Raw genomic sequence first — 27,700 nt, 5'->3', positions numbered from 1 at the left:
TTTTTTTTTTTTTTCAGGGAACAGCAAATACAGGTGGAGTTCCTCTGCTGTGTGAGAAGGGATGCTGTAGCTTTAACAGCCATAGGAAGGGAGAAGAAGACATCTGGATGCTGCCATAATTGTACTGGTGGAACAGGGTAAAGCAGGTGAATAAATCCTATCTACTTTGCAGACAGTGTAAGTTCTGTGGCCCACCATCATTATCAGCATTGCTGCTTGGTATATTATGCTGTGTCATTAATTTTTCCATAAAATTATGAAAAGAAAAAGCATGAAGTATGCTTTTAGTATGGATTCTTCAATTCTGAAAATGCATAAAAACTTGAAATCATGGGAGGAAAAAACAAATCTCAGCAACTGATTTTGGAAAGCTGGTTTGTCTCCAGCTCTGGGTGATTTTGTTTTGTGTTGGATCAGTTTGTAGTCAACATAATATGCACAGCCATCTTTTTTCAGACCAGACCAAATGCCCCCAAAGTGCTCATCCTTATGACATAATGGCTTGATTTAGCCACAAAGCTAAGGATAATGCATATTAAAACTTTTTAAAGTAGAAAGCAAAGCCTCCCCTCAATCCCCCTCAGCTTAGTTTGACCCAACTCCTGCTTTATTAGCTGTACATATTTTCTGCCTTACAATTGCTAAAACTACACCACGAACAAAAGAAGATTAAATAACAAAAATAGAACAGTATTATTACCTCTGACTGGCAGGCATCATAAACCTGGACAGCTTCACAGTGCTGGAGAGACTGAGAGGGATTAATTGATGCCTACTTCGGTGGGGACATTTTTGCCTTCACAGCCCACAGCACTTTTATGTGTGGATTCATATAACACATTTTCACCCATTTCTGGAGTAAACCCAACCATGTGGTCCTCCTTTGGAAGCAGAATTGGAAGAGAAGCTGACAGAATGTGGAAGGAAGAGTTAATATTAACCACCACACTTTCCTTCCCTCCCTTTTTGTCTGTTTCACTGGTTGCCACATACAAAGGTAACTCTCAAGGATACAAGAAGCTGAAAAACAAGAACAGATACGTCCTCTTCTTCATTCTTTCAAATTTAGGCACTCACTCCAGTGTGTTTGAAATCAGCCATACAATGCCAACACATGAAAATCATTTGAATTTTGAAAATGTATTAGTTTAGCTATCTTAATAGTGTTGATTTAGTAGAAAAGTGAGTTTGTTTTGGAATAAAAATTAGTGATGTTACTTCCCAGAAAAGAGCTTCAAGTTTTTATGACATAATGAAATGTTATAAAAAGCCTTCTGAAGTGTGTTTTATTTAACATCTGCACACACTAAGTACCAAAAAAATTCAAATCTAGTGATATGAATCAGTCTTAAACTGTGTTACAGAAATAATCTAACATAAAGGCTTGTTTTCAGATTACTCTTTAGTAATAATTGCAATGCACAACCAAACAGGGACAAAGTGGGAACTGTGCAGACTAGCAGCAGATCCAGCAGGGTTTCAGATATTTAGAGAGATGGCTTTTCAATTAATGCAATTACAATGTCATTTGCTGTCCCAGACATATTCTAGTCACAGAAGTTGTATGATACAGGAAAGACTGGCATGGAGGTCTGCTGATGCAGAAGTTTAAGGCTAAGGTATCTTTCAGAGCCACAGAACCTGTCCACTAGTTGCTGGCAACGTGAAGGTAGAGAAAACAAAGTTGAATTTATGCAAGATTTTCTTTGTTATTCACTAGAAAAATGCAATAGTAATTTCTATTAAAAGAAAAGAAAGGTGAATGTTATCAATAAACCCACACACTCAGTTCCCCCGCTTGCAAAGCCTTCAGTTTATTCATAACAATTCTTGAAAGTAAAACTATTTACTACTTTCTGCCAGTCATACACAGGCTCAGATTTGGCCCTGCAGGAAAGAGGCGTGACACCCTTGAATTACATCTGGACTTTTCATGAGTTCAGGTGTTAAGGTTTAATGAGTTAACTCATTTTGCCAATTACTATCATTACTTACCACCTGAAGGCACATTGGCAAACTGTATCTTCCTTTCTTGCCCGTGCACTGCTACACAGTGCCTGCAATTGATACACTGCAATCTGAGGAAAAGATTTTCTTCATTAAAAACTTTGTGGTTTTGTCTTCTGTGCTCTAAAAAGTTTGCATTTCCAGTACCCTTGAACTCCTGGCTCTCAGCTAGAGGAGAGCTGTAAGTTTTCCCACATCTCACAGTGAAAACAGCTCTGCTGAAATGCTGATACATTTCAGATGCAGTACACTTCAAAGCAGTGGGAGAGACTGAACAGCAAAGGACAACTGCTCCTTTCAGAGACTCCCAAAGCCAGGCTGTGGCCACCCCATCACCGTCCAGGCACCCACTGGGGGAATGTGCACCCCAAGCTGTTTGCCTGGAAGGCGCTTCCCTGCATGTGAAATGTAGCTTGGACCTTGAATGGATGGAGCACTTGCTTCCTTACACATCCTCAGTCAGAAAGGCAGATTTAGTGATCCAATGGCTCCTTTCCATTTCCTGAAGCTTTGTTCTCCAGGAAGCAAAACTGTACTTTGTGAGAGCTGATGGTAACACGTACACAGAGTGTGTCCTGTCTGAAGAACCAAGTGCTGCTTCTCTGAAGTACTTGGAGTCTTCATTAAGAGCAAATTCTTTTATTGAATCCTTGCTGATTTGGGACAGTAAGTCTTGTTAAGTGAAAAAAAGGAAATTACTAGCAAATACTTAGATGAAAAGTATTTGTACTTGTGTAACTGGTAAATCAACATAAGGAGGGGTTTTGTTCTGATTTCTGTCTTACTTCAGAAATACTTCCAGTTACCTGTGAGGACACAAATGCAGAAAGCACACACAAAAGAAGTCTTCTCCTGAGACTAGCAGAAAAATGCATGAAGCAAATGCTACTAATAATAAAAATAGATGTAGGAGAGCTAAAACCCCTGAGAACAGACTTCCTGTGCCACAGGGTCAGACAGGACATCATACTATGAGCTAAAATTTAAAATAAAATTACATGTTTTTCACTTGCATAAAGCTACATTACTTCAAATAAACACTAGGCAGGGGCTCAGCTGCCCACAGGACCCAACCAGTCCCTGAGGTTCAGCTCTTCATCTCCTGCACACCCACACACAGATGCTCCAGGCACAGGGAACCAGGGCACTACCTGGCTCAGAGAGGACACTGCCCTCTTGCCCATCAGTCATTCTATCTATCCAGGTTTGTAGGCGTGTGTGTGTCCCACCTGTGGATCAGACAGGGCTCATCCCACCACCAAATGAAGACCTCTTCTGTTACATGACGGTCCCATGCCCCTACTCTATGCCCAAACATTTGTGTGCCCTGGCTGTGTGACCAGAGCCCACATTTAGTTGTGTGATCTATGTCAGAATTCATCTGACACCAGAGCCCATGGATCAGCTCTGTCAGCACTGGCTTGGATGCCAAATACCATCAAATCAAGGAGTCATGCAGACACTGAGATGGTGGAAATGGAGCATAAAATGACAATTTGGATTGGTCTTTGGCAGCGTAGGGGCCTTTGAGATATAATTGATTTTTACAAGGGACAATTAGCATCCAAAAAAGGAAGAGATACTCCCTAACAATGTTGCTGTAACTGGCCCAGGGTCTTGTTCCTGGAAGTCCCTAACTTTCAGAAAGGAGAAAATATATTTTTCCTACCCTACCAAAAAGGGACCTGAACAGCTTTCAAATGCATAAAAATCCTGCTGCAAAGAAAACTCCTTTTCACAGTTACAGTGGGGAGGATAAGAAGACACAGGCTTAAACTGCCTTAAGAAAACTTGTGTTAGATATTAGGAAAAACCTCAGATGCGAAGGATAATGATGCAAAATACGCCACATACAAAGGTTATGGGGATTTACCACTGGAGGCTTTCAGTAAGAGGTTAGAAAAACGTCTTTGGTGCAAGAGTTTAGATATAGTGATGTTGTCTAAGGAGGAAGAGGAGTCCAGATAAAGGATTTTTAGATGTCTTCGAATCCCAATTTTCTGTGATTTTCCTGTGTACAAGTTATTCCTACATTTACCTGCTTAATTTTCCTTTTGTGTACCTCAGCAGTTAATTTGAGGCTTGTTGGAAGGAGCACATATCAAGCCTGGGACACATGAGACTTTATGTGGGATAAAGTCAGAAGCAGTTAGGGAATTGAGAGCAATTCCTTTATTATGAAAATTTATACATATGAGTATTGCTACCAAACCCAATGTAAATAGGTAGAATAGTATTTAAGGACATGAATATTTATCATAATTTTCTTTTTTTCAAATGGGAAATGCAAAGCACAAAGGTCTGAACCATCTGTAATGACGCAGCAAGTTGTCAAAATGAGCCTGAAAAATGGATTTCCTGGCTCCTCAAGTGACCTATCTGAGGGACTACATGCTCCTCCTGCTCTTTCTCCTCTCTCTGCCTCCCTTCCCCCCAGCAAGCTGTGCAAGAACTTCAGCATTTCCTCATAAAAGTCTTTTGCCTGCAGCTGGGGGAAGTTAGACACTACAACAGTGTCGGTACCTTCTGCTGTAACAAGAGCACACATCACAAAAATGATCATTACCACAGGGAAAAAAAAACCAAAAAACTAAAGCTGCCTCAAGACCTACACCTTGCAGAGATGTTCTTGGGTTGATAATCCCCATCTCCTTTCTTTACCTTGCCTTTATTCTGGGTAACATTTGACAGAAAGACTCTATTCCTCTACCAAGTGATTAACTATAAAAATACAAAAAAAGACACTGCTGATAAGGAGGAGAATTGCTCTTTATACAAGTGCAGATGAATCCACAAGCGGTTGCAAGCGAAGCGTTGTTGCTCCAGCCCACTGTGGAAAAGGAGCAGTCTAGCTCAGCACTTTCTGGGCTCTTTCCTAAGGCTGCTGTAACTTGAACTTGTAGGAAATCAGAACCAGAGCCCAAGATTAGAACCAAAAAACCTCTGGTAACAAAGTATTACAAAGCCAGTGCCAGTCCTTCTGCACCACCGCTTACGAGCCCTCATAGGCTCGCTTCCATTCCCTACGTGCCAGGGCTGGAACCAAAGGAGGACCCACACTTGAATCATCCACAGGAAATCCTGCCTCTCAAACTGACCATGCCGAGGCACACCAGGCTCCAAATTAATTCTGAATTAATTTCCAAGAACTCTGCTAGGCTCTAAGCCACGTACATAGATTAAACATAATTTGGATTCATCATTACCAGTAAAACTAAAAACTAATTAGAAGAATTAAAGTGTAAGAATAATGAATTAAAAATATGTCAGGAATATAAAAGTCAGAAACATCTCCAAAAAGAATAAAAGTTAATGTTTTAATTAGTTGTTTTCTCAAAAGAAAAAAAAAAAAAGAAGATGTTCCTACATCATTAGAATAAATATTACCAGTCTTTATATGCTTAGGTATTTCCTGGCTTATTCCAATGGCATATTTAAATTTTGATTTATAAATCAAGGGATATTTCTCATTGCCATAAGATGCATTCCACTGGGTCTCAAAGTCTTTAGCAGATCCCCACTGTGTGTACTTTATCCTGATGGTTTCACATTCATGTTCATCAACACTCAGCAAGAACCATAAACAAAGCCCTTTCTCAGATGCACACATGCAGTTCCCATTGACTTTGCTGGATTTTCAGCTGACTTCAATCAGAACTCTGTGCATGCAGAAGGGCAAAACTTGGCTCTGCATATTCAATAAAATTACATCACTAGGTACCTTTTAAATGAAGGGCAATGCAGGCCATACTGAAAAATAATATAAACTGAAACCCCTAAACTGTAGCCAAATAAATTCAAATTTCAGACAGGTTTTTCCAGAATAATAAAAAGGGCATGCATTTTAGGCAAGATGAAATGAAACCCTAATACCATCTCATTTACCAGAGTGCACTCTGCCTCTTTTACCAGGATAAAGTGTGAAACCCAGGTATTTAAACAAGGTGATGTACTTGTTGTTTCAGGTATAGCAATGATACTGGCATCTGAAACAATAAAGTAAAGGTCAAGTAACAAGCTGTGATTTGGTAAGTCCTTTTCTGCAGCTGTATCCTGGCCCTGTAAGCTATGACTGTAATTACAAGTGAATTTGAAGTGTAGAATACCACAGTAGAAAAAGTAATTAAGCATTATATTAATAACTAATATTGCATTATTTTTGAATCTACTCTAACAGTGCTATTTTAAACATATTAAATGCTTGAGCCTAGGAGTATCTATCTTGAGCCCTTCAACCCTCCTTTCCAACTTGCCAAAAGAACAACATAACAAAAATCCCACACAACCTAGTAAAAACAGTTCCCTTCCAAATTTCAAATGACATCGTGTAACACAATTTCTGCCAGATACATTAGCTAATGCACACTAAGCAAAGCAATGCACCATGTGTTTTTTTCCAATTTTCTTTCCTTTATTTTACCTTTACTCATTCCATGATGTAACAACCCATACCTTTTTACTGCATCTTTAAAAATACCTACCTACTAGGATGAAGAGTATTCTCACTTCTAAAAAACCATCTAACCATGGGCTTCCTCACACTTTCTGTTTGTCTGATAAGCGCTTGTTAACCTGCAATTACAAATTTATACACAGAAGCCCTCAGAGATGAAAACCACACAGGAGACTTGATGTTCATGTTTGGTCATTGCCCTCTGCCCAAAGAAGAAACATCTCTGATGATTTTCACAATTAAATAGCAGAACAGATTTTATGAATATTTTTTTCTTCATAGTTGGAACAGGCCTTATTCTCCACTCCATTGTAATACTGAGTCACTTTGCATCAAGCTGGTCATTACTGACAAGCCAGGGAAGAAAGGAGGGAAGTGGATGAAGTGCTCTGAAGCGACACGTGCGATAGGGTACGTATCAGGTTGCTCCTTGAAGCAAGTTATTTAAAATCAGGAAAAAAATCATTACAATACAGCTCACCTAAGGGAAAACAATTTAATAATTATTGAGAAAGTCCAGTAAATCTAACACTGGTGGTCAAAGGGATTGCAAAGGCTTTTTCTTTTCTTTTTGTAAGTGAAGCAAGAGTCTAGCCTGATACAAATGCTGAGTTGTACTGGTCATTCACACCAGACTATCCAGTAAATTAAATAATTAGTATTGTGGAATCTGTTTCTCCTAAACTATGGCACTGTCAAATTAATAGTTATGAGGTCTGGTGGGGCTCTGCTCTCTCAAACCAGCTCCCCTCCTAACATCCCATCCTGACATTGGTGGCCTGTGAAGACACTCATTTGTCTCAGAACTCCTTCATGGAACTCCAGGTCTACTTCCTGTTGTCTCTGTTGGAGCATGAGCTTAGAGGATTTACAATGTGCTACAAAGAACATTTATTCTAGCTTAAACTCTGTGATTCTGACTATAAAATCGGGAAAGGAAAGGTATCCCCATCTCTCCCCTCAGTCCTACTGGGATGCGACTGTTCCAAGGAGAAAGTTTTTAGGTTTTTTTTAAATGCATAGCATGTCTGTTTGATGATGAAAATAAAATTCTACGTGATCATTTTTCAAGAAAGTTGATTTTAAATATTTAAGAAAGAAAATAAAATCCAACAAAACAGACAGGTCACAAACTTGGCTTTTTGGCATGTCCTGTTTAAGCAATGACACATGAAGAACTTTATGTTCGAACAATTACCTGGTGCTTTAAATAGGACACTAAGGGAATAACATTTCAAAACGTATTCACACAGCATGAGAGTAATCCTCCTCCTGGGAGTACCAGTGCAAATCAGAGTAACTCCTCAGAGGTCAATTGAAGTACACCAGCACAAAATAAATGTGAGACAGAAGGGAATCAGGCCCCATCTACCTCTATTTTAATGCAGAGGTTGCAGATCATCTGCAATGATAAAGTGAACAACGTAAATATAACTGACATCTATTCAATTGATCTCACATCCTGCCGACTATCCACAGCTCCAAATACAGGACTGAAGAACAATGGTTTGAGGAAGGCAGGCAGAAATCCGGGTTCTAACCCATTCACACATTCCAGTTTGTTAATACCTCCCACCTGAACTGCCTTCATCTCCCCACACTGCTAAATCAGGGAAGGTTTAATTTGACATTGTGCCCCCAGCTCCTAAAGAACAACTTCTCCTAAAACAAAGTAAATGAAAAAATACCAAGTGAGATACATGGGAGAGAAGACAAATACAAAAAATATGTGCAAATGTGAGAACCTATGGAGAAACTATTAAGAGAGTCCCTGTCTAACACACCATATATATATATGAAAGGCACTGGCAAATTGATTAATTATTTGGAAACCTAGCACTAAGAAAGAATGGTATGCATGCAGGGGAAGACTAAAATATGAGGCTATTTCAAACTCTGGTGTCATTTGTGCTAATTTAAGTGGATCTGTAATTATTTCCTACAACTCCACGATGTCCTGAACCAGCTTCCTCCTCCCCTGCAAGGCTGATAAAAGGACTCCTGGCAACACACTAAATATATTATGCAATGTATAGAATACTACCGAGAAAAAGCGCTGAATTACACAGAAACAAAGAACATTAGGTGCGAATATCACCACCTTTAACTACTTACCACATCAGTAAACGCAGCATTACAATTCTCCCGTACCTCTGCTACCTGCACCTAACAGCGTTCGCTACACGTAACAAACTTAAGGCGAATTTTACCTCAAATCTACTTAGGCTCGAGCTCTTTGACCGGGACTTCTTGCGGAGATAGACCGAGAAGAAGCGGCGCACTGTGAACTTCTTCATGTTCATGTCCATCGCCCTGTCCCGGCGGCGGCGCGGAGCACGGAGGAGCTGCGGCGCCGGCGGAGAAAGCTAGCGCATCCCGATCGCCTATCCCTATTTATATCCACAGGCAGGAGATCCTCCGAAGCTCCGGGTTTTGTTCATCCAGCCGGGCACAGCTAGAGCCGCCGGAGGTGCGGGGCAGCCCGCATGCAGCCGCCTGCTGCCGGGAGCAGGGAGGCGCCGGGCTGGGTTTAGCCCGGGGAGCGGCCAGCCCGGCTCCGTGGCCGCCGCCCGCCGCCCTCGCCCCCGCCGCGCGCAGCCGGGCTGGGCCCGGGCCGCACGCAGAACCGGCGGGTGACAGCTCCTGCGTCCCGGGCGGAGCAGCTTCCAGACAGATAGTGCATGTGTCTATTGCTCTGCGCTCCCTCTCCTCGCAGTCAGGCTCTTTCAATTTCCTGCTTTCTGAATCACATGGGGAATAGGCACATGCTGCACTTCTGTTTTTAGCTCAGAATTCAGACGCTGCTATAATTACTGAGGGCTGTGGTGGTCAGAGCCGAGAAGAAATCGGCTCCCCTGTGAGAGTCGCTCCTGGAAGAAAGCTGAAAGATGTCGTGCCCCCAGTGCCAGAATAGAAGGGTTTGAATCTCCTTTTATTCCGAGGAGTATGCAAAATAACACCGTTCCCCCCCTCCCCGAAATTGAAAAGCTCACCATCCTATTCACGATCACCCACCCGCTTTACATTGAAATACCTAACGCTGGCACAGCTCTGAAAATAGAAAGCACAATCTAAATGGTAAGTATTACTATTCTTATTGTACTACAGCAGGGAGCTACAGCCCTTCCAGGAGGTTAAGTATGTACATCTATTTACGGGCTGTAATTTTGAGCTGCATGGCAAACGTGCAGACTTACAGCTGCACCCCCACCTCCCCACAATAATATCACATTTTTCAGCTTTTCTTCAAAAACTAATGAATCGCAGTGTGTTCCAGAGACCAAAAAGCTTTCTCTGCCTATTGCACACAGTTCAGGCTCCTTTTCCATGGCAGCTTTTCCTTTCTGACTACTGAGCACCCAGACATGCCTTTCTCCCATAACCTCACATGAAAAGGTAATTACTCTGATGACTTATTAATAACTGAGATAGATATGCCCATGGAGAGTGGACATCACTACAGCCTGAGAAGACTTGGAGGTTAAATGACAACACCTCTTAAGTCCATTTGCTCTAAAAGAGAGGTGCATTTTGCTTTGCTTGCATATCTGGGCTCTGCTGTGAACTACCTTGGCTAGCAATGCCTGTCAGTATCTGCTTTTTTTCTCTGTTCCATTCCTCTGCCTAAAGCTCACCATGGTCCATATGCACCCAGAGAAGTATTAACAAGAAAAAAAGAAGAAAAATAAAAATAACAATAATTTAAAAATTGGCATTTATGGTTTCATTTAAAAGAAGGCCAGATTGGAAAGGCTGCCATTAGTGCTGGGCACTGTAATCTCACAGGGCCTGACTCTGCTATGCCTGGACCTTGGTGTTGCCCCAGCCAAAGGTAACTGTTTCACGGTGACAGTCTGGATTGTCTGCTTTTTCCTTGTCCCTTCTCAGCACACCTTCTGATTGCTTCTCTAATCCTCTTGGTTTGCAACAAAAATACCTTTAGGAGTTGCTTTCGCTGTGCTGCCCCAGTGCAAGCCTATGTCAAGCCTAGGAGCCCTTTGCTATTACAGTTCCCTTGTTTCCCCAGCTAAAGATCCTGGAGCAGAGGCAAGTGTCCAAGAAGAAAAGCTCAGGTATGCATAGGTACACCTATACACAGGCAAAACAATGAATAGGCTAAAGGGCAATTTAGCTGGCCAATGCCAAAATTACTTGCTGATGCAGCCTCTCTAGTCAATTTTTGTGCCTCCTCACAACCTTGCTGCAGTAAAATCTGCAGTGTCACAAAAGCCTCAGGCACTCAGCTGATTACTTGACCTCCCCCTCACCTGTCCTGACACACCACACAGCTGCTTGCTGCTTCTTCTCTCCTGCTTTTTCCCTGGCAAAAGGTGTCCTGGCACAAGCTGGACCAGGCTTTGTGCTGGCAAAGGCTTTTGGCAGCCTCACACATTCCCACCTGTGTAAACCACTTGAGCCTTAAATAGCAACCAGACGAGTCCAGGGTGAGGTCTGTGAACCCTTCCCGTCACAGATACATCCCTGCTCACTGACATCTTTATTAATGCAGAGGAGATGATAATTTCCCAGTTTTGAATACACAGGCTGTGTCTCATAATATGAAGTGTATGAGTGCCTGTTACTATTACACTGGCAGATTTATCACAACCTTCCCTTCTCATTACATTAGCGGTGATTTCACACGCAGGGAGGTGCATTCACCATTAAATGTGTCTGCACTATAATAAACTTCCAGTAAAATTACACAGGCCATGACTTAATACCTAACTATCAGATACACTTATTACATTCAGAATTTTGTTCCTTGCCACAAATTTTTATTTTTTTTTTTAAATCCATCACAATATGTTGGCAATTCATTGTGCACATCAAAAACTAGCCCTGTATGCTAAAAGTTAGACTGTAACACTGAGCACCATGGCCATGGGTAGGAAGTAACTCTCTTACATCCCCAACATGACAAAGGCATGGAAATAGGTGTGCTCTTTTTGTTTTCTTACTCTGCTTTCAGACAGATGATTAGGGATTAAATACAGAAGGACAACCAACCACCTTTGCTCTACCCAGCAGCAGAGATATTACAGAATACATTCCAACTTTTGCAAAAAAGCAAAAGCAACTGAGATGCAAAATCTACATAAAAAAATACAAATGCAGAAATTAAACAAAATACATGTGCATGCAAAATTAAAGCATAGGGATAGATATGTTAAAAGCAAATTCTACTACAGCTCCGTTGAACTTAACTTTTCTTCAAGACATTGAACTTAACTTTTCTTCAGAAAAACAAATAAGAGACATCAAAATAATTAGCTCAGTTTCACGTAAGTCAGACAACAACCACTTTTCACAGTGATTCTAATAAAAAGGTGCAAGCCAAAAAATAAATTCAATTAAATTGGAACACTCAACATAACATTTATAAACATACTAGTGTCAGATCAATCTACAACATGAAATATTAACTTTAATTAGAAATTCATGTCTTTAAATTATTTATCTTCTCTGAGCAATTTCAACTGCTGAGGAACTTGAAGGAGGAAAAAAACTCTCCAAATGTCTCTGTTTTAGACAACAAAAAACAACAAAAATGGTGGAGGGGACATATGGACACACTGGCATTAACCAGTAATATTTACCTGTATTCTGAACTATGCTTTTTAAAACTAGAATCATATATGCTGTAATACAAATTAAATAAATATAGTATCATGGCTGCCCCTCCTCCCAGTGAGCGTAACAGCAAAGTAAAGTTTACTTCAGCTGGAAAAAGGCTTAAAAAAAACCCCAAACCAAAAAGCTCATAGCCAGGATTCAAGACAAACTCTCCAACAGGAATCACAAAAATTAGATATTACATAGCCCGGGTTTGAATTTTTAAAAGATAAATGGAGAATTCCCAATTAATATCTAATGAAAGCCAAAGGTCCTTTCCTGATGTGTACAGATGGACCATACCAAGCACAGTAACAGACTGAAGGACCCAGGCTTAGAAAAAACAGGGGCAGCAGAACAGCCTGAACAGCACCCAAGTGAGAAGGATGCCAGTAACCAATGCCAGATGAGTCATCAATTTCTAAATGATAGAACATGCAAGTCCAAGATATCTACCACAAACTGGATGATATAATTACCAAGAGAAATTCTGTATTACTGTATTACACAGAACATCAGGCCCTATGTCAAAATTAGGCCTTCTATTTTTTTATGTGAATCAACAATTTATGAGCAAACCCAGAATGACTCTGCTACTTGAGTAAATCCAGCGATCACTGTAGAAGTAAAAACTATGAATTGATAGTATATTCCTTGAAAATGCTATCGGTATTACCAATTCTTCCTCAGTAAGACCATCAGAAAGCCAGAAAATTTCCAGAGAGTAATAAGAAAGCATCAGAAGCAGAGACACCACAGATAGAACAAATAAGATTATCAGAACACAACACACAGAGAAAAGGAAAATGAGACTCCCACAGTAGAGGCCCAAGAGACAATGCTACAGAAAAGGTGAATTACACAGTGCCATTTATGCTCTTATCAAAGAAACTCAGGAGCAAGAGCAGATGTTTCCAAGAGACACCAATTAGCTGAATAAGGAACAACACTTTCCCCCCAGTGGTTTGATTGTATATGACTCTTTCAGTGACTGCTGTTTCCTCATCTTGAATGCTGGACAAATTGCCATTGGCTTTTGTTTCCTCAATGAATACGTAAGGTGGCTGTTTTTCTTATTGATGTTTCTTTCAATAATACATGATGGGCTTTGCCCAAAGAAGTGCTTGGGCTTTGCTTTCATTACACCAATGTACCAATGTGGGTCTCAGCCTTTCCAGCTGCTGTACAAAGTTAAGTACCTTGTCCTGTATAGCACACACTTACTTCACTGGAGTTTTCTCTCTCAAAAAGGAGCACTGCCCTGCCAGCACTGCAGAATACAGGCAGTGACTTGCCATCTCTCACCAGCATTGACAAGTGATCAGCCATGTTGGCTGGATGGGGATACAAGGGAATAGGGAGGAAAGAAAGTGCTTTTCCCCCTGTCTCTCACCTCCCAGCTGTGTACCACAGGCTTTAGTAATCTTGAATTTTGACTTTTGTGTTATTCCAGTAGAGGTGCAGGCCCCTTTCAGCCATCTTGCAAATTAAAATCACGGCTCAGAAGGAAGGAAAAAGCAAAGTCATTCATCTTGTCTAACTGGGTCTGACAAACTGGCAGGACACAAGCTCCTTGGACACAGTCTTCTCTCATCCCAAGAGAAACAAAACAGCCCTAAAATGCCTGTTTAATCTTGCACTTGTATCCTCAAGGAAAAAGCAGAGTACCTCTTATACCCACATCTATGTAATTCCTTTGTTGATAAAAGCATGGTCCAACACACTGGCAATTATTTGAAGAGTAAATAGCATACATAGAAGTGCATCAACCACAGGAGAGCAACTTTAAAAAGAACTGTTTTGCTTGATATGGTGATATTCCACTTAGTGGAATTCCATCCAACACCTTTAAACATTGCAAAAAATGGGCATCAAAATAAGTTCTTGATGGATTTGAAATCAGTATTTTGCAGAGATGAAAGTAGCTTAGATGGAGACAAAAGTCCTAAGAGTTTTCAGTAGACTACATCAATGGTAAAATTAAAAATAAAAATAAAAAAAATACACAGTGGCACTGAGAGTGTGAACCACCTCTGTGCCATGCTGGAGCAGAACAATCATGTAATATCCTGAGTTGGAAGGGACCCACAAAGATTATTGAGTCCAACTCATGGCCCTGCATGTGGCAGCCCCAAGAATTCCACAGTGTGTTTGAGAGCATTTTCTAAACTCTTCTTGTACCCGGTCAGGTTTGGTGCTGTGACTCCTTCCCTGGGAAGCCTGTTCCAGTGCCCAACCATCCTCTGGGTGACAAGTCTTTTCCTAATATATAATATCATTCCTGACACAGCTTCATACCATTGAGGTCTCCATTGAAGTCTAAAAACCTTTCTCAATCCTTCCTAAGCACCCACCAGTCACATGATTATGGTATTACTTTCAGACTACCAAATGAGCTGCACTATGAGGACATGTGGCTTATTCTCATTTGTGCATGGAGACCTGGGAGTGCTGCTGAAATAATAGTTCCAGAAACAAGAAAACAATATTTGGTTGAGTTTTCACCAGATGACAGACATTTTAACTCTCACAAAAGCATCTTGTGTTAGTGCTGGAACATCAGATTGACAAATGTCACTGCTGCTGTATTGACTGCTCCCATACGTGCTTTGCTTCTTACAGACTAGGGGGGACATGCAACGGAGCTTTACTGGCCACACACACTTCAGTCAGCTGTGGACCACTTTTAGGATGGAGATTATGATGTCTACAATCTGCATGGAAGAGTATCAGCCTCAATTTTCTTTTTCTGCTTTTTAGTGGTGCCACTGAGCATTTCATTTTTTTGGCTGATACTACATACTGGTCTTGCTGGATTTTGGTGGCTTAGCTGGAAATATAAGACAAAGAACCCAAAAATCCAACTCCCTTCATATTACATAAGCTTCTACTCCAACACAAAGGAGATTGCTGAAGATACAATTCTGCTTTCTTTCCTTTGGACAATCAGAAAGTCATACTATAAAGGACTGGAAGTTTTCTGGAAGGAAGGATGCTACTTAGTAACTGAAGTATGAACAGTCTTATCATATGAATATTTATGAATATCAGTTTGAACGAACATTATACAATAGAAAATTGGATGGAAGAATTTAATTATGCACAGCATATGTTTACTGTTTATTCAGACTAGCTGTGAACAATATTAAAAGGAGAGGCATTTGTTAAAAATCTGCTAATAGGCAATTTTCCCTTAACAGGCTCTGAAAGATATCCTACACCTAAAAGGAGAAATAGTGCATGGAACATTTACTGGGGCACCCATTTCTACGTTTAATAATCATTGACAGAGCAAGCTGAGACTGCAGTGAGCAGAAAAGCCAGACCACTGTTTGCCACTGAAACCCAGAGAAACAGAAAAGTGCATAATGGGGCTTGCAAATTTTATTCAGGAAAGTACCAATTTTATGTAAATTTTTTCCTTTAATTATTTAATCACACACGAGGTACAAAAGTTAATGAGGTATACAAAAGCATCATATTCAGTTGAACCGAGTGACCTGAATCAATATCCTTCTTTTATATCCAAAACTATTTGTATGACCTTGAAAAACCTTAAACACTCCAGCTATGCCTAGCTCCAGGGCATGTACAAAATCCAGCTACATCCTGGATCCTCTATCACAATGGGGGTACAGATTGCACCATTTTCCTCTTATTCTTCCCAACTGGCATCTCCTGTCCCCAGTGAAGAAAATACCTCCTGGTATTTTCAGCTGGAAAGGAGACAGAGTGCATTCTGACAAGTGGGTACGTAAACTCAAGACCAGGTTTGCACCTGCACTGCAATGAAGAGGGAAAAAACTGCTTCAAATCTCCTTCCATAAAATGGGGTTGGGAGTATTCTGCCACTGCATGACAGCTCTTTCAGAGAAAACACAATGATTGATATTATGTGTTTCACAGCTGAAATTTTAGTTGAAGGCTGTCACATATTTGCTAGATTTATTTACAGAAACAGATTAACTGTGAGTAATGTCAAAGAATAAACCAATGGGACATGCAAATTTACCTCAGTAGGCATTACATCTAGCAGGACAAATGACACATGAAATATTTTCAAAATATATTGCACACCTAACACACTGAAAATTTGGCTTAAGGTTGTATGGACATCTACCCCATGTTAGACACAACAAAAATGAGATTTGTAAATTAAAAAAAAAAAATCACTCTTGAAATCTGTAGCATCAATTTCCTTCTTGTTGGATATGTATAGCTTTTTTGACAAATTTTGACTGACTGCTTCAAAATTAACATAAAGACAGTTAACCTAACTCCAGGTTACAGGCAAATCTATCCCTGCCTGTTTGAAACAGAAGTTGAAGAAACAGTCAGAGAAAAAAAAAAAAAAAAGAGACTAAATTCTGTGTCTAATACAGCAACACAGAAAGTGTGAAATTGGAAAAAAAAATACAGTATCATTTTAACCCTCAAAAAGTTAGTTAGGTTCCATTTGATATTCACCAAGACACATAATGATTTCTTAATTCATCTAGAACAATAAAGTCCAAGGTCCCAGTTTACTGCTGACAAGTAAAGGCAAGAAAGACAAACCATAAAATGTCTTGTTTAGGACTGATTGTTGTCACAAGACTGCACTATTATTTGGATATATTTAGTGTGTTATATGACTTGTTCCTTATTTAATTTCAGATACACAACATATCACCTTAAGTGTAGCATCACTTCTCTCACCTAAGTCACCAGGCAGCAGGAAGTGCATGAAGTTCTTCCTGCAAAACTGAGCCTGCCCACACTGGAAGTGAGTCTTCCTGGCTGATAATATCTGCAAGAATAATCTGAAATATCTGCAAGAAATTTCAACATCTTGTGTATGTCTTCCTACTCATCTAACAAGTGTGCAAAATTAGTTATAAAGAGCACACATGGAACATTCAACATCCAAATTCTTGATTAACCTAATGGACCAAAAAAAAAAAAAAAAGTCACTCATCATATTAATTTAATCCTTTAACATCTTTCTGTGAATTTCATAAATCTTTTCAAGTCCTGAAATAACCTTAACATGAGATGCACAGAGAAATAAACAGCACTGTGTATAACACAACCAAAACGAGAATCTATCTCCCCATATGTACAACACAAAACTGGCATTTTTTTCTGTTTTTCCAGCTAGAGATTAAAGTGTGCAATTAATTCTATCATAATAGATAGCTATAATAATAGCCATGCTATTTAGTAAAGGTTCAAATGTTGCTGCTGAAGATGACTAGATCACACGGACACAGGTCAGGGTGTGGTGAAAAGAAGAGAGAGTTTATTTTTCCTCCCAGGATTTATAGGCTTCTGACCACTGCCAGGGATTGGATGGTCAGGATAACACTCTCTCACTGAACTGGCCATGAGAGATGTCCATCACAAGACGTGTATCAGAAAGAATGTACACATATCTATGTTTACAGTTACTGTCCTGGGAAAGTCTTTAGAAAACCATGTCAGCAAGCTCAGTTTTCAGGGCGACATTCAAATACTTATTAATATGCTTCAGTATACAGGGAAGATGTACAGTTGTGGCCAAGATATTATAAAATACTTCCCAAGAGATACTGTCTACCAAAATACAGTGACATTCTTCAAACAAAATGAAACATCTTTTAACATACAACAAAAATATTAAATTCATTGCTTCACTAGCCATGCTGATGTTTGACGACAATATTTTTCTTTGAACGAATCAAAAATCCTGTGAGAACCACTTACCTTTGAACCATAAACTTCTTTTAATGCCACAAAGCAGTCATCTGAAATTCATAAAGTTTGCAGTGTATAGTGTGTGATTCACATAATATACGTTCGCTGAAATGTGACACCTTTGCCCTAATATGCTACTGGGATCTGATTTCATATTCTGATACTTCCTTTAACATCTGAAATATCTGAAATCTTACCTTTCACAGTGATGTGGGGCAGAATATCTACCAATTAGGAGACTGAGATTGTTCTTTTGTTTCAGCTCCCAAAGGAGAAAATAGATGTATAGGTCAGATAGGAGGAAAAAATAATGCAGCTACTACACAGACTTGTAACAAGATCCTCCCTCTCATCATCACAGACAAAAGAGAATTCTTACAGCTTCCTAAAAGCTTTTCAAGGGCATCTTGGTCTAGCTGGGCTGTTTAGGAACTGCAAGCAGGGACATCAAGGAGTATTTCAAAAAGGCACAGCAGAGCCTTGTTATGCCATGGAGTCTGAAAAATGCTTAATTTTTTTCCCGCCATGATTTTACTATGTTCTTCATATTTACATATTTAGTCCCTTCCTTCACTCCAGAGTCATCTCCTCATCTCTTCTTACATTCTATTTCCCAGATCTTCTCTTCATATGCATGACTTTTTCCTCTTAACTCAAGAAAGTTGAAATAATAAAAATAACAATTAAGAAAAAATTCAAAAGCAAAACTTGAGCTTGAAAAGAGAACTACTTCCTGACAATTTTTAGGGACTATTTTATGCCACATCTCTGGACTTCAGAAGATCCAAAAACATGCAAGCAGAAACATGAGACAGAACAAATCAGAAAGGGATATTCATGGGGCTGTACCTGCCATGTAGCAACACTTAAACAGGTAATAGATGGAAAGAAATCCTTTTAGCAGCATGATTGAATTTTTAAACATTACTGTGTGTTTTTGTAAGCTTTACACAAAGCTTTAAAATCTATTGGCTTCTAGAGTCATAGTGATACATGGAAAATATTAGAGTTGAAACATCCAGCTGGTGTCTGGTCACCAGTGGTGTCTCCCACAGCCCAGTATTGGGACTAATCCTGTCCGGTGTCTTTATTGATGATCTGGATGAGGGCATTGAGTGCACCCCATCAAGTTTGCACCAAATGACACCAAGTCAGGAGGGAGAGCTGACCTGTTGCGGTGCTACAGGCTTTGGGACAAGTGGTTGGAAAGATGCCCAGTGGAAAAGGACTTGGGGGTGCTGGTGGACAGCCAGCTGGACATGAGCCAGCGTGTGCCCAGGTGGCCAAGAAGGGCAATGGATCCTGGCTTGTATCAAGAATAGTGACCAGCAGGAAGAGGGCAGTGCTTTGTACTTGGCCCTGGTGAGGCTGTGCCTCAAAACTTGTGTTCAAGTTTTGGGCAAGAAGGACATTGAGGTGCTGGAGTGAGTCCAAAGAAGGGCAACAGAGCTGGAGAAGGATTAGGAGCACAGCACCTGTGAGGACTGGCTGAGAGAGCTGAGGATTTTCAGCCTGGAGAAAAGGGGTTTCAGGGAAGACTTTACCACTCTCTACAAGTACCTGAAGAAAGGAGATTGGTCTCTTCTCCCAGGCAACTAGAGATAGGACAATAGGAAATGACCTCAAGCTCTACCAGGGGAGATTCAGATTGGCTACTAGGAAAAATTTCTTCACAAAAATTGTTGTCAAGCATGGGAACAAGTTGCCAAGAGAAGTGGTTGAGTCACTATCCCTTAAAGTATTTAGAAGATGTGTGTGGCACTTGGGGACATGGTTTAGTCATGGACTTGACAGTATCAGGTTAATGATTAGCCTCAATGATCTCAGACATCTTTTCCAACCTAAATGATTCTATGATTTCACTGAAAAAGAAAACACAACAGCCCTGGCCCAGTTTACCTGCTGGAAGACAGGTGCAGCTATAAGAGATGCTGGGAAACAGAAACTGAAACAAGTTCTTCATGGGAAGGAGGAGTGGAGCTAAAGCCACCTGCTTCCCTCAGAGATAAACATGGCTTTGGAGGCTGTGTAGAGGTATTTTAGACGAAAGTTCTTGCCTCATTAGAGGAATATCATTAGTCCTGGCATAAGCCCTCACTTGTGGCCTCACTTTGCCATCTCCAGGCCATCACTTTCTTCTTCCTCTCTATTGGCACAAGTATTCCAGTCACAGAATGAACCAAACTGGAGAACTTGTCCAAATACCACCCCAGAATGCTAATTTTAAACCAATTCCGTTCCCTGATCTGAATCACTAAACAAATATCTGTGCCTACTCAATATTTTTTCCAGTGTTGGGGGCAGGAATGTGTGTGCTTGTGAGGTGGCTCTGCCTCCTCCGTTGGCAGGGATGGATAATGCCAACACGAACTGCTGGCTTCCCAGATACAGAAAATTGGCACTCTGCAGCTGCCTGGCCTGGCAGAACTGGAATCACTGAGCAGGCCACGTCAAACTATCCTTTCGATCCCAGTGAAGGTTAAAATAACAGCTCTGGTATAGAAACGACATTTTAAAACCCCTTAAAGAATTTCTCTTAATTATAAAACTAGCCAAAGTGAATTGGCTAAAAACATGCAAAACTTGGATTTATGCTTTGAGATAATGTGCTTTCCGAAAATGTTAATCTATAAAAGGTTCTTGGATTGTTTAAAAAGAAAAATATCCCAAAATGAGTGAGAGAGTAACCTACAGCTGCACTGCAGAAATTCAGAGGGCTGTTTAAAGCCAAGAACCCTACTAGAACTGACTGGGCTCCCCTTTAGTGCTGAGGCCCAATTACCAGGAGTGTAGTAAGACTCCTAGAACTAAGACTGCAAGTTCCAGTAGTGTTAACTAGTACCACTTTGACTGATTTTCTAAACAGTATTTCCTGACGCTTATCTGATTTAATATTCTGTGTGTGCTAATCCTTTCCCTGTCAGGCAACTCCATGTTCTCCCAAAACTGTATAACTGCACACACAAGCATGCACCTCTTACAAAACTGTAGGTAGGCAGCATTTATTTATCCAGCACATATGCAGAACTTGAGTTCAGGTTGGGTGCCACAGGTCTGAGACACCTGTGTGAATGCGAACAGCAAGACCTGAACTGCACAGTTTGGATGTGTTTGATGCATACTGCTCAGTGAATTTGAGAACCATTATCAAATGCAACACGGATGTAACCACAGGCAGCCAGTCAACACACAACATTCTTGAACTCTTCTGAAGTTGTTTTAAAGCCATCACAAAATCATCATACAACTTATTTAAGTTTTCAGGACTTGCTGGTCTCATTGGGAGGCTGTCTAGAAACCCCTTCCTATTCACTCTAGTGCCCACCTTAGATGCACTGCAGCTAAAATCTTTTATACTAGCACCTTTCCAGGCAGATTCTTTTTCAAAGGGTAATCACATCTCTTCACAGTTTTGACTTGGCTATAATAAATGAGAGCGAGATTTTAACCTCCCCTCACTCAACCATCTCTCCCTGCTTGTGTCCCAATACAAGCCCTGTCCTAGACTTGACCATGTCTATGTTTATCTTCTTTATAGATATCATGAACAGAAGATTTTTTATTTGGAGCCTTAGTGGTAGCAATAATTAGTAATTCTTCATCACAAGAAGTGCTTTAGAATTTTCTTCAATTTTTCCATTACTATTTCGAATATGGAGTTCACTTTTGCCCTGTAAATTAATCTGGAAACTTAGCCAGTCTTACTTGGTGGTATACTCTAACTTGGACTTCTAAACCCGATGTGTACTCAATGGAATAAGGTGGAAAGCTCTCTGGTTCCCTCTCTGGATCCTCCAACATAAGAAGGAAATGAACTTCTTGGAGTAAGTCCAGAGGAGTGCCACTAACTGGATCAGAGGCCTGAAGCACCTCTCCTACAAAGGCTGAGAGAGCTGGGATTGTTCAGCCTGGACAAAAGAAGACTCAGGGGAGACTTTACAGCAGCCTTCCAGTACCTAAAGAAGGCTGATAAAAAAAGATGGAGAGTGACTTCTTACATAAGCAGATAGTGATAGGACAAAGCAAAACGGTTTTAAATTGAAAGAGGGACTATTTAGGTTAGATGCTAGGAGGAAATTCTTTACTCAGAGGGTGATGAGTCACAGAAGAACTTGCCCAGAGTTGTGGTTCCCTCATCTCTGCAAGTGTCCAGTGCCAGGCTGGATGGGTTCCTGGGTACCTGATCTAGTGGGTGGCACCCCTGCCTGGGGCAGAGGGCTGGAACTGTATGATTTTTAAGGTGCCTTCCAATCCAAACCATTCTATGATTCCATTCTCTTCCCTTGATAAATAACCACATCTTTTCAGCATACTATTAACATGGAACATAATAGTGCTTGTTTTGGTATCAGCTCCAACATTTTCTCAGCTGTGAGAAAATTCCCCTGCTCAACCACTAATGTGCAATCTGAATTTTCCCCTAACCCTGATTTGAGTTTTGTTTGGATACTTCCTGGAGATTTTTATTTGAAATAGAATGAAGCTAAGCAATAACAGTATTAATAATATCATCTACTATTTCTTAGATAAATATACAATTCTTAAATCACTCTTAAAACTTTGAAGTTTCAAAGCCAGTGGCTCAGTAGAACACTCTGAATCAGAGCTGGTTAGAAGGGTATTTCTTAAAAAATTTGCACGACATGGCAGTCAAAAGAGACATTTGCAAAATTTCCTGTAAAGTTTCAGAAAGACTCTGAGAGCATCTGTGAACAACAGCATGAGGACTGAGCAAACATAGTTTGGAAAACACAAGAACAACACATGTAGGTACATCTGACAGCTACCAAATGGGTCACAGTGCGTATGCAGCTGCCTTAAGCCTTCAGGGACCAAAACCCACCATCTGAAAATAAACAGTGGGTCTGTGGCTCGTACATCAAGATTCCACAAAAACTTCACATCAACTTTGATTTCTAGATATTTAAGGCAATCTGCATATCCTTCTTGGAGAGTTGAGAGGCAAACTTCGTGTCCTTATTTTCCAGTGGCAACTTTGCTTTTTGGAGTTTTTCATCAGGCAAGCTCCACAAACAGTTTTCCCAGAATATTAAAAGTAATTGAGATAATGAAAAGCTAATAGGCTTTAGCTCAGAGGGTAACAAAGAATAGCCTGCCATTATTCAGAAAGCCCTATAATAGAGCACCTTGTTAATTAGAGATGATTCACAGATGACTTTCAATAGATTATGGTAGTTCTGAATAGCAATGATATTTTCATATCGAGCTCTTATGTACTCAGGAGTAATGAAGCTTTAATTTTAATTAAAAGAAAGCTCCTTTTTTTTTAAGTCTGTAGGTCCAAGCAATACTGAAGTACAGAAAATTAGCATCTTTTACTAATTTTCTATATTTAGAGTGCTACACTTTATAGTTTTCTTTTCATAATGTTCCCTACCGGAGGACAGCTAAGCACCTGAATAGCAGCTGTCGATAAGAAGGAAATATGATTGTCTCTTAATTGGGGAAACACACAATGAGGTGAGAAGCTGCTTGCTCAAGGCCTCTCAATAGATCTGTGATAGAGTTATGAACAGAACTAGGTTCATTTTAAATACAGGATTATCCCCTTACATCTCCATGCCTCATCACAGAACACCATCTGCTACACGGACAGGCATTCTCTGCTTTAGTTATCATCACTACAGTGGTACAGTTTGACATTATAATGACCCACTGCTACTGGTAAAGGGATTCTCCTGCTCTGTCACCTTCCCTCTTCCTTTCCCTTAACACCTTCTCATGCCTTTTCCTGGGGAGCTTACAATGAATTGAAATGATACTCTACATGCACACATTTTCTGATGGTTTAGGTCCTCTGAACCGACCCCTGAGGATCTGAGTGCGCTTCAGCACCCGAGCAAAAGGAGGTGCTGGGAGCATGCAGCAGCACAATGGCAAGTCTGTGTCCTTCCAGCACAGCTGCCCATGGGGTGGGCTTAACTGCACTGCTAAACAGGACCCTACCTTTCTAGCACATCTTTTTCTTGAAGCCCTCTTTAAACTGAATTGAAAATACTTACTCTCATCATTGACAAAAACATGGTGCTTTGTTTCAGAGCTGTCAGAGGTCAGTTCCGAGCTTTCTGTAGACAAGGTGTGCAGCCAGCCACAGGACAGCCACATGGACAATGCCAGTAGTTATCAGTAGCCCCGTGGCCCTGATGATCCCAGTGCTGACTTAGGGCAGGAGGGCTGGGGCTACCACGCTTCCTTCTAGGATTTCCCATGGTAAATACACACATGTGCCTGTGCACAGTGTGTGCACACAGGAGCTCACACCAGACACACAAGGCGCTGTGGGTGTGCTGTGATTATGCACAGTGGAGATCCAGAGCATGCAAGCACACCAGACCAGGACCAACAGCAGCCTCTTTTATCCATTCTGTCACCACATCTCTTCCTGTGACCCCAGGTAGCTGCAAAACATTATTGAACTGCAGGGTTTCCAAGCTGTAAAACATGACCTGAAGTGACATTAATTACTGCATTCAAAACACTTGATGAGAAGCTATTAATTTACCAACTGGTAACAGGAAATGACACCTCTTCCCCTCTTCAGAAAAGAAGGAATGGAGAACAACTTGCACCCAACAATGGCATTTTGCCTTCTGAAAGTTCATCACAAAATTCCCTAAGATTTCTTACCATTATATAGACTTGCAGGATTCAATATTCTGAATTACTGGGGGAAAAGAAATGCATTAATTGATGAAAAACTCGAATTAAACCTCCAAACCAAATCCCTCTCAGTCTCCACATCCAGTCGGGCATGCAGAAAAAGCCAAACAAACAAACAAACCCAAAAATCCCAACAAACAAACAAAAACCAACCCAAAACAGCCAACATCAAACACCACTACCTCCCTTCCCCCCGATACACATGTAGATTTAAATCTTGGATTAAATGAAGTGGACAGAAAGAGAGTACACATAATATAAATGCAAATATTTAGCCTCTTCTCATTTGGGACTCATGGCAAGACACACTGGCATTTTTTCACTTAATTCAAGAGAGTGAAATATAAGCAAGTAGGACTTTGGTCAGGAGGGAATTACTTATCTGCCAAAAGCCACCTGCATCACTCAGTGTTCCCAGGATCAAGGCCTTTCTACAGTCAGCTCTTCAGAGAGGACACATGTTCTCTATGTAAGCATTAAGCACATATTAGGGGTTCGAGTAATGCACAAATGACAGTGCAAAAATCAATAATTACTGCAACCTAATTGGAGAAACTACAACATTTCATGAAACATAGAAACAACTAATCAAAGATTATTACTAATGGGGAAAAGCACAGATAAAGACATCAGAACCTTTAATTATTTCAAATATGGGAAAACACAGATTATTTAATAACTCCATGCTTCAATGATTTTCATTTCATATAGCTGGTTTCATTGTATATTTAATAATAACATGTTATATTTAACAGCATGAGCTTAACTTTTTTTCACTACACTATTCACTAGAATAGTGGTTGATTATGCTTTCAAATGCTTTTTTGTTTTATTCATTGATCTGAGTTTTACCAGATCCCAAATTAAATATCTTTTTAACCTAAGTCAACTGCCAACCGAATATAATTCAGAGAAGTCTAAAATAATGAAAGCATGCCTGAGTGTAAGCTATACTCAGCTTTCAAGCACACTTTATGCTCAATAACCAGCACAATCATCACTGTATTTTTCATTTATCACTGGAAGTTTTTTATAGCTTCAACTGAAGCTATAACAAACTTTCCTTTTTCAGTGAAAAGTTTAGGTCGCTGAAAAGCCTCTCAAATCTCAGAAAATCATTATGTCTTTATGCACTGCCCCTTAATATTTTTTCCAATAAATGCACTTTATATTTAAAAAAAAAGTTTGTGCAAGAAACTGATGATTCAGCTTCATTATAAACCATTTTCCAAAATTTCAGATGCAACAAGCTTGCATATGAAAAAATAAGTGATAGTGAATACCCTTACATTTCAGTCTATAAAAATTTTGAGTAAAGATGGAGCTCCAAAATAACATTTTTAGTTTCCTAATCTCTTTATGAGAAAAAAAAAAAAAAAAAAAAGAATGCTAAATCTACCATGAGAAATCATTATACACGAGTACTTCTATTGTTCGACATGGTATTTAAGATTTCCAATGTCACTGCTTCTGTCAGCTCACAAAGGATTGTCAGGACTTGCTACAAAGACTCTAACATAAATTCCTGTAAGAATTAACTTATGCAGGACTGTTATTTTATTGTATTTTTAGCATATAACCTCCTCATACAACAAGATACATACATGTGACCTCCACCCTGTTTGAGTAGATGCAGAATCACTCTATAGCTGCCATGCCACTCATGTCATCACAACATTCAGCTAGGACAGTTCCTGTGGGACTTACTTAACAATCCAGGCACTAAAGATTCAATGCCCAGAAGGAATTAGGTTTGAAAAAGATCAGAAAATCAAGATAAAATACTCTAAGTGATAAATAGTATCTCTCATATCTAGGGAATGAGATGGAATGGTAACACTTAATTTTAAAGCTTATTTTGATTAACCTTTTGTTTAAAATTCCTTTTGGAGAAACCCTGTTTGACTTTTGTCCGTATTATCTGTTCCAGACTCTTTCCTAGGTCTAGGTAAGATGCTGCACACTTTGTAATGGATCTTTCCACAGCAATAATTAAACAACAGATAACATGACACACAGTTACCAGTTACTACTTGCTTTGCCTCTAAGCACAATTTTTCAAAACCATCACCTTCATCCTTCCCCTTATTATGTTTTTCCAAAAGGAAAGATGGATTTGAGTGGAATCCTCATTCTCTGTCATATCAAAGACTTTACTGCTATGGTCCCCACAGAAGTCTCTGTTTTGTTGTGAAGGATCCATGAATTACAGACTCTTTCTTTAATATGAATTTCTGTTCAGTGATACAGGTATGACAGACACTGAGTATGCACAGCCACATGTGGTCCAGGAGCAGCAGCTGAATGTGTAAAACAGATATGTCCAAATTAAACAAGAAGAGGATCAGACACAGCCCAGAATAAAGAAAGGTAACCCTTTAATTTCAGCCCACGGGACTGGTAAATACAAGCTTAGAAGATGATTTATTCATTAAAATACACAAGCTTTTGATATTTTCATTTTGCACACCTGGCCTGAAAAACTTAATTAGACAGTGTACAGCTGTCACACTTGCTACTTGGGTGATACTGCTAAGCATTTGCATAACGCCAACAATTTTTCAAAGACAAATTCCTAAGTTTTGCAGCTTTCACTTCTCACTAACACTAATTGGCTCTATAAAGAACTGGGAACACTTCTGGAATCTATTAGGCTGAATGACTCAAAAGCATGCACAAGAAGAATTATCTTTATATTCCTCATTTTGAGTACACAGCCAGCTGGGCAGAGTTAGAGTAAGCAGATAACTTTGTGAACAGTCCGCTTGAAATCAAAGTCAGCTAGTGCAGAGGTTCACAAAACATGAACCAACATACCAGCAAGGGGAGCAGGGGAGCAGTAATGCTACTCATTTTGTTTCTGAATGACCAACACATGTTCATTTCATGTTATTGTCACTGCATGGGAAGCCATGCACAAATACACCTCCTTCCCCAAAGGTCTGCTGTAGACAGAAAGTGAATGAAAGCAATGTCACTTCTGCTTCAGGTTTTCATTGTTCTCAAGTTAAATGAGACTTGCAGCCAAAGCAATGCTTTAATTCTGTACCAAAAGCAGCGTTCTCTAAAAATTTCGTTCATTGGATCGACAATTTCCACTTGGAGAATTTTTACCTCTCCTTTATAAACCACAGAAGTTTGACATATGCTAATCACTGGGCTAAACTGACAGACAAACATGGGGGAAGGCATATTCCCAGCTCAGAAAACAGGGCATAAACTTGCAAG

General features: G+C 40.0%; 1 protein-coding gene across 3 annotated transcripts in view; it reads right to left on the bottom strand.

The window, feature by feature from the left end:
- Positions 1-27,700, bottom strand: part of RPS6KA2 (ribosomal protein S6 kinase A2) — a 285,035-nt gene that overhangs the window by 149,713 nt on the left and 107,622 nt on the right. Inside the window, exon 1 of one of the 3 annotated variants that reach the window (XM_023923711.2) lies at positions 8,671-9,039. The exons of the other annotated variants lie outside the window; for them this stretch is intronic. Within the exon in view, the coding sequence (XP_023779479.1) occupies positions 8,671-8,769 (99 nt within the window). The 5' untranslated portion in view covers positions 8,770-9,039. Of the gene's footprint in view, positions 1-8,670; positions 9,040-27,700 lie in introns of those variants that run through there. 3 annotated transcript variants of the gene reach the window in all.

Source organism: Cyanistes caeruleus, chromosome 2 (genome assembly GCF_971803275.1).
Source record: "Cyanistes caeruleus chromosome 2, bCyaCae1.hap1.1, whole genome shotgun sequence".
In the NCBI taxonomy this organism is placed as follows: Eukaryota; Metazoa; Chordata; class Aves; order Passeriformes; family Paridae; genus Cyanistes; species Cyanistes caeruleus.
The sequence above is the reverse complement of the archived record's forward strand: the minus strand, read 5'-3'. Positions and strand labels throughout refer to the sequence as shown.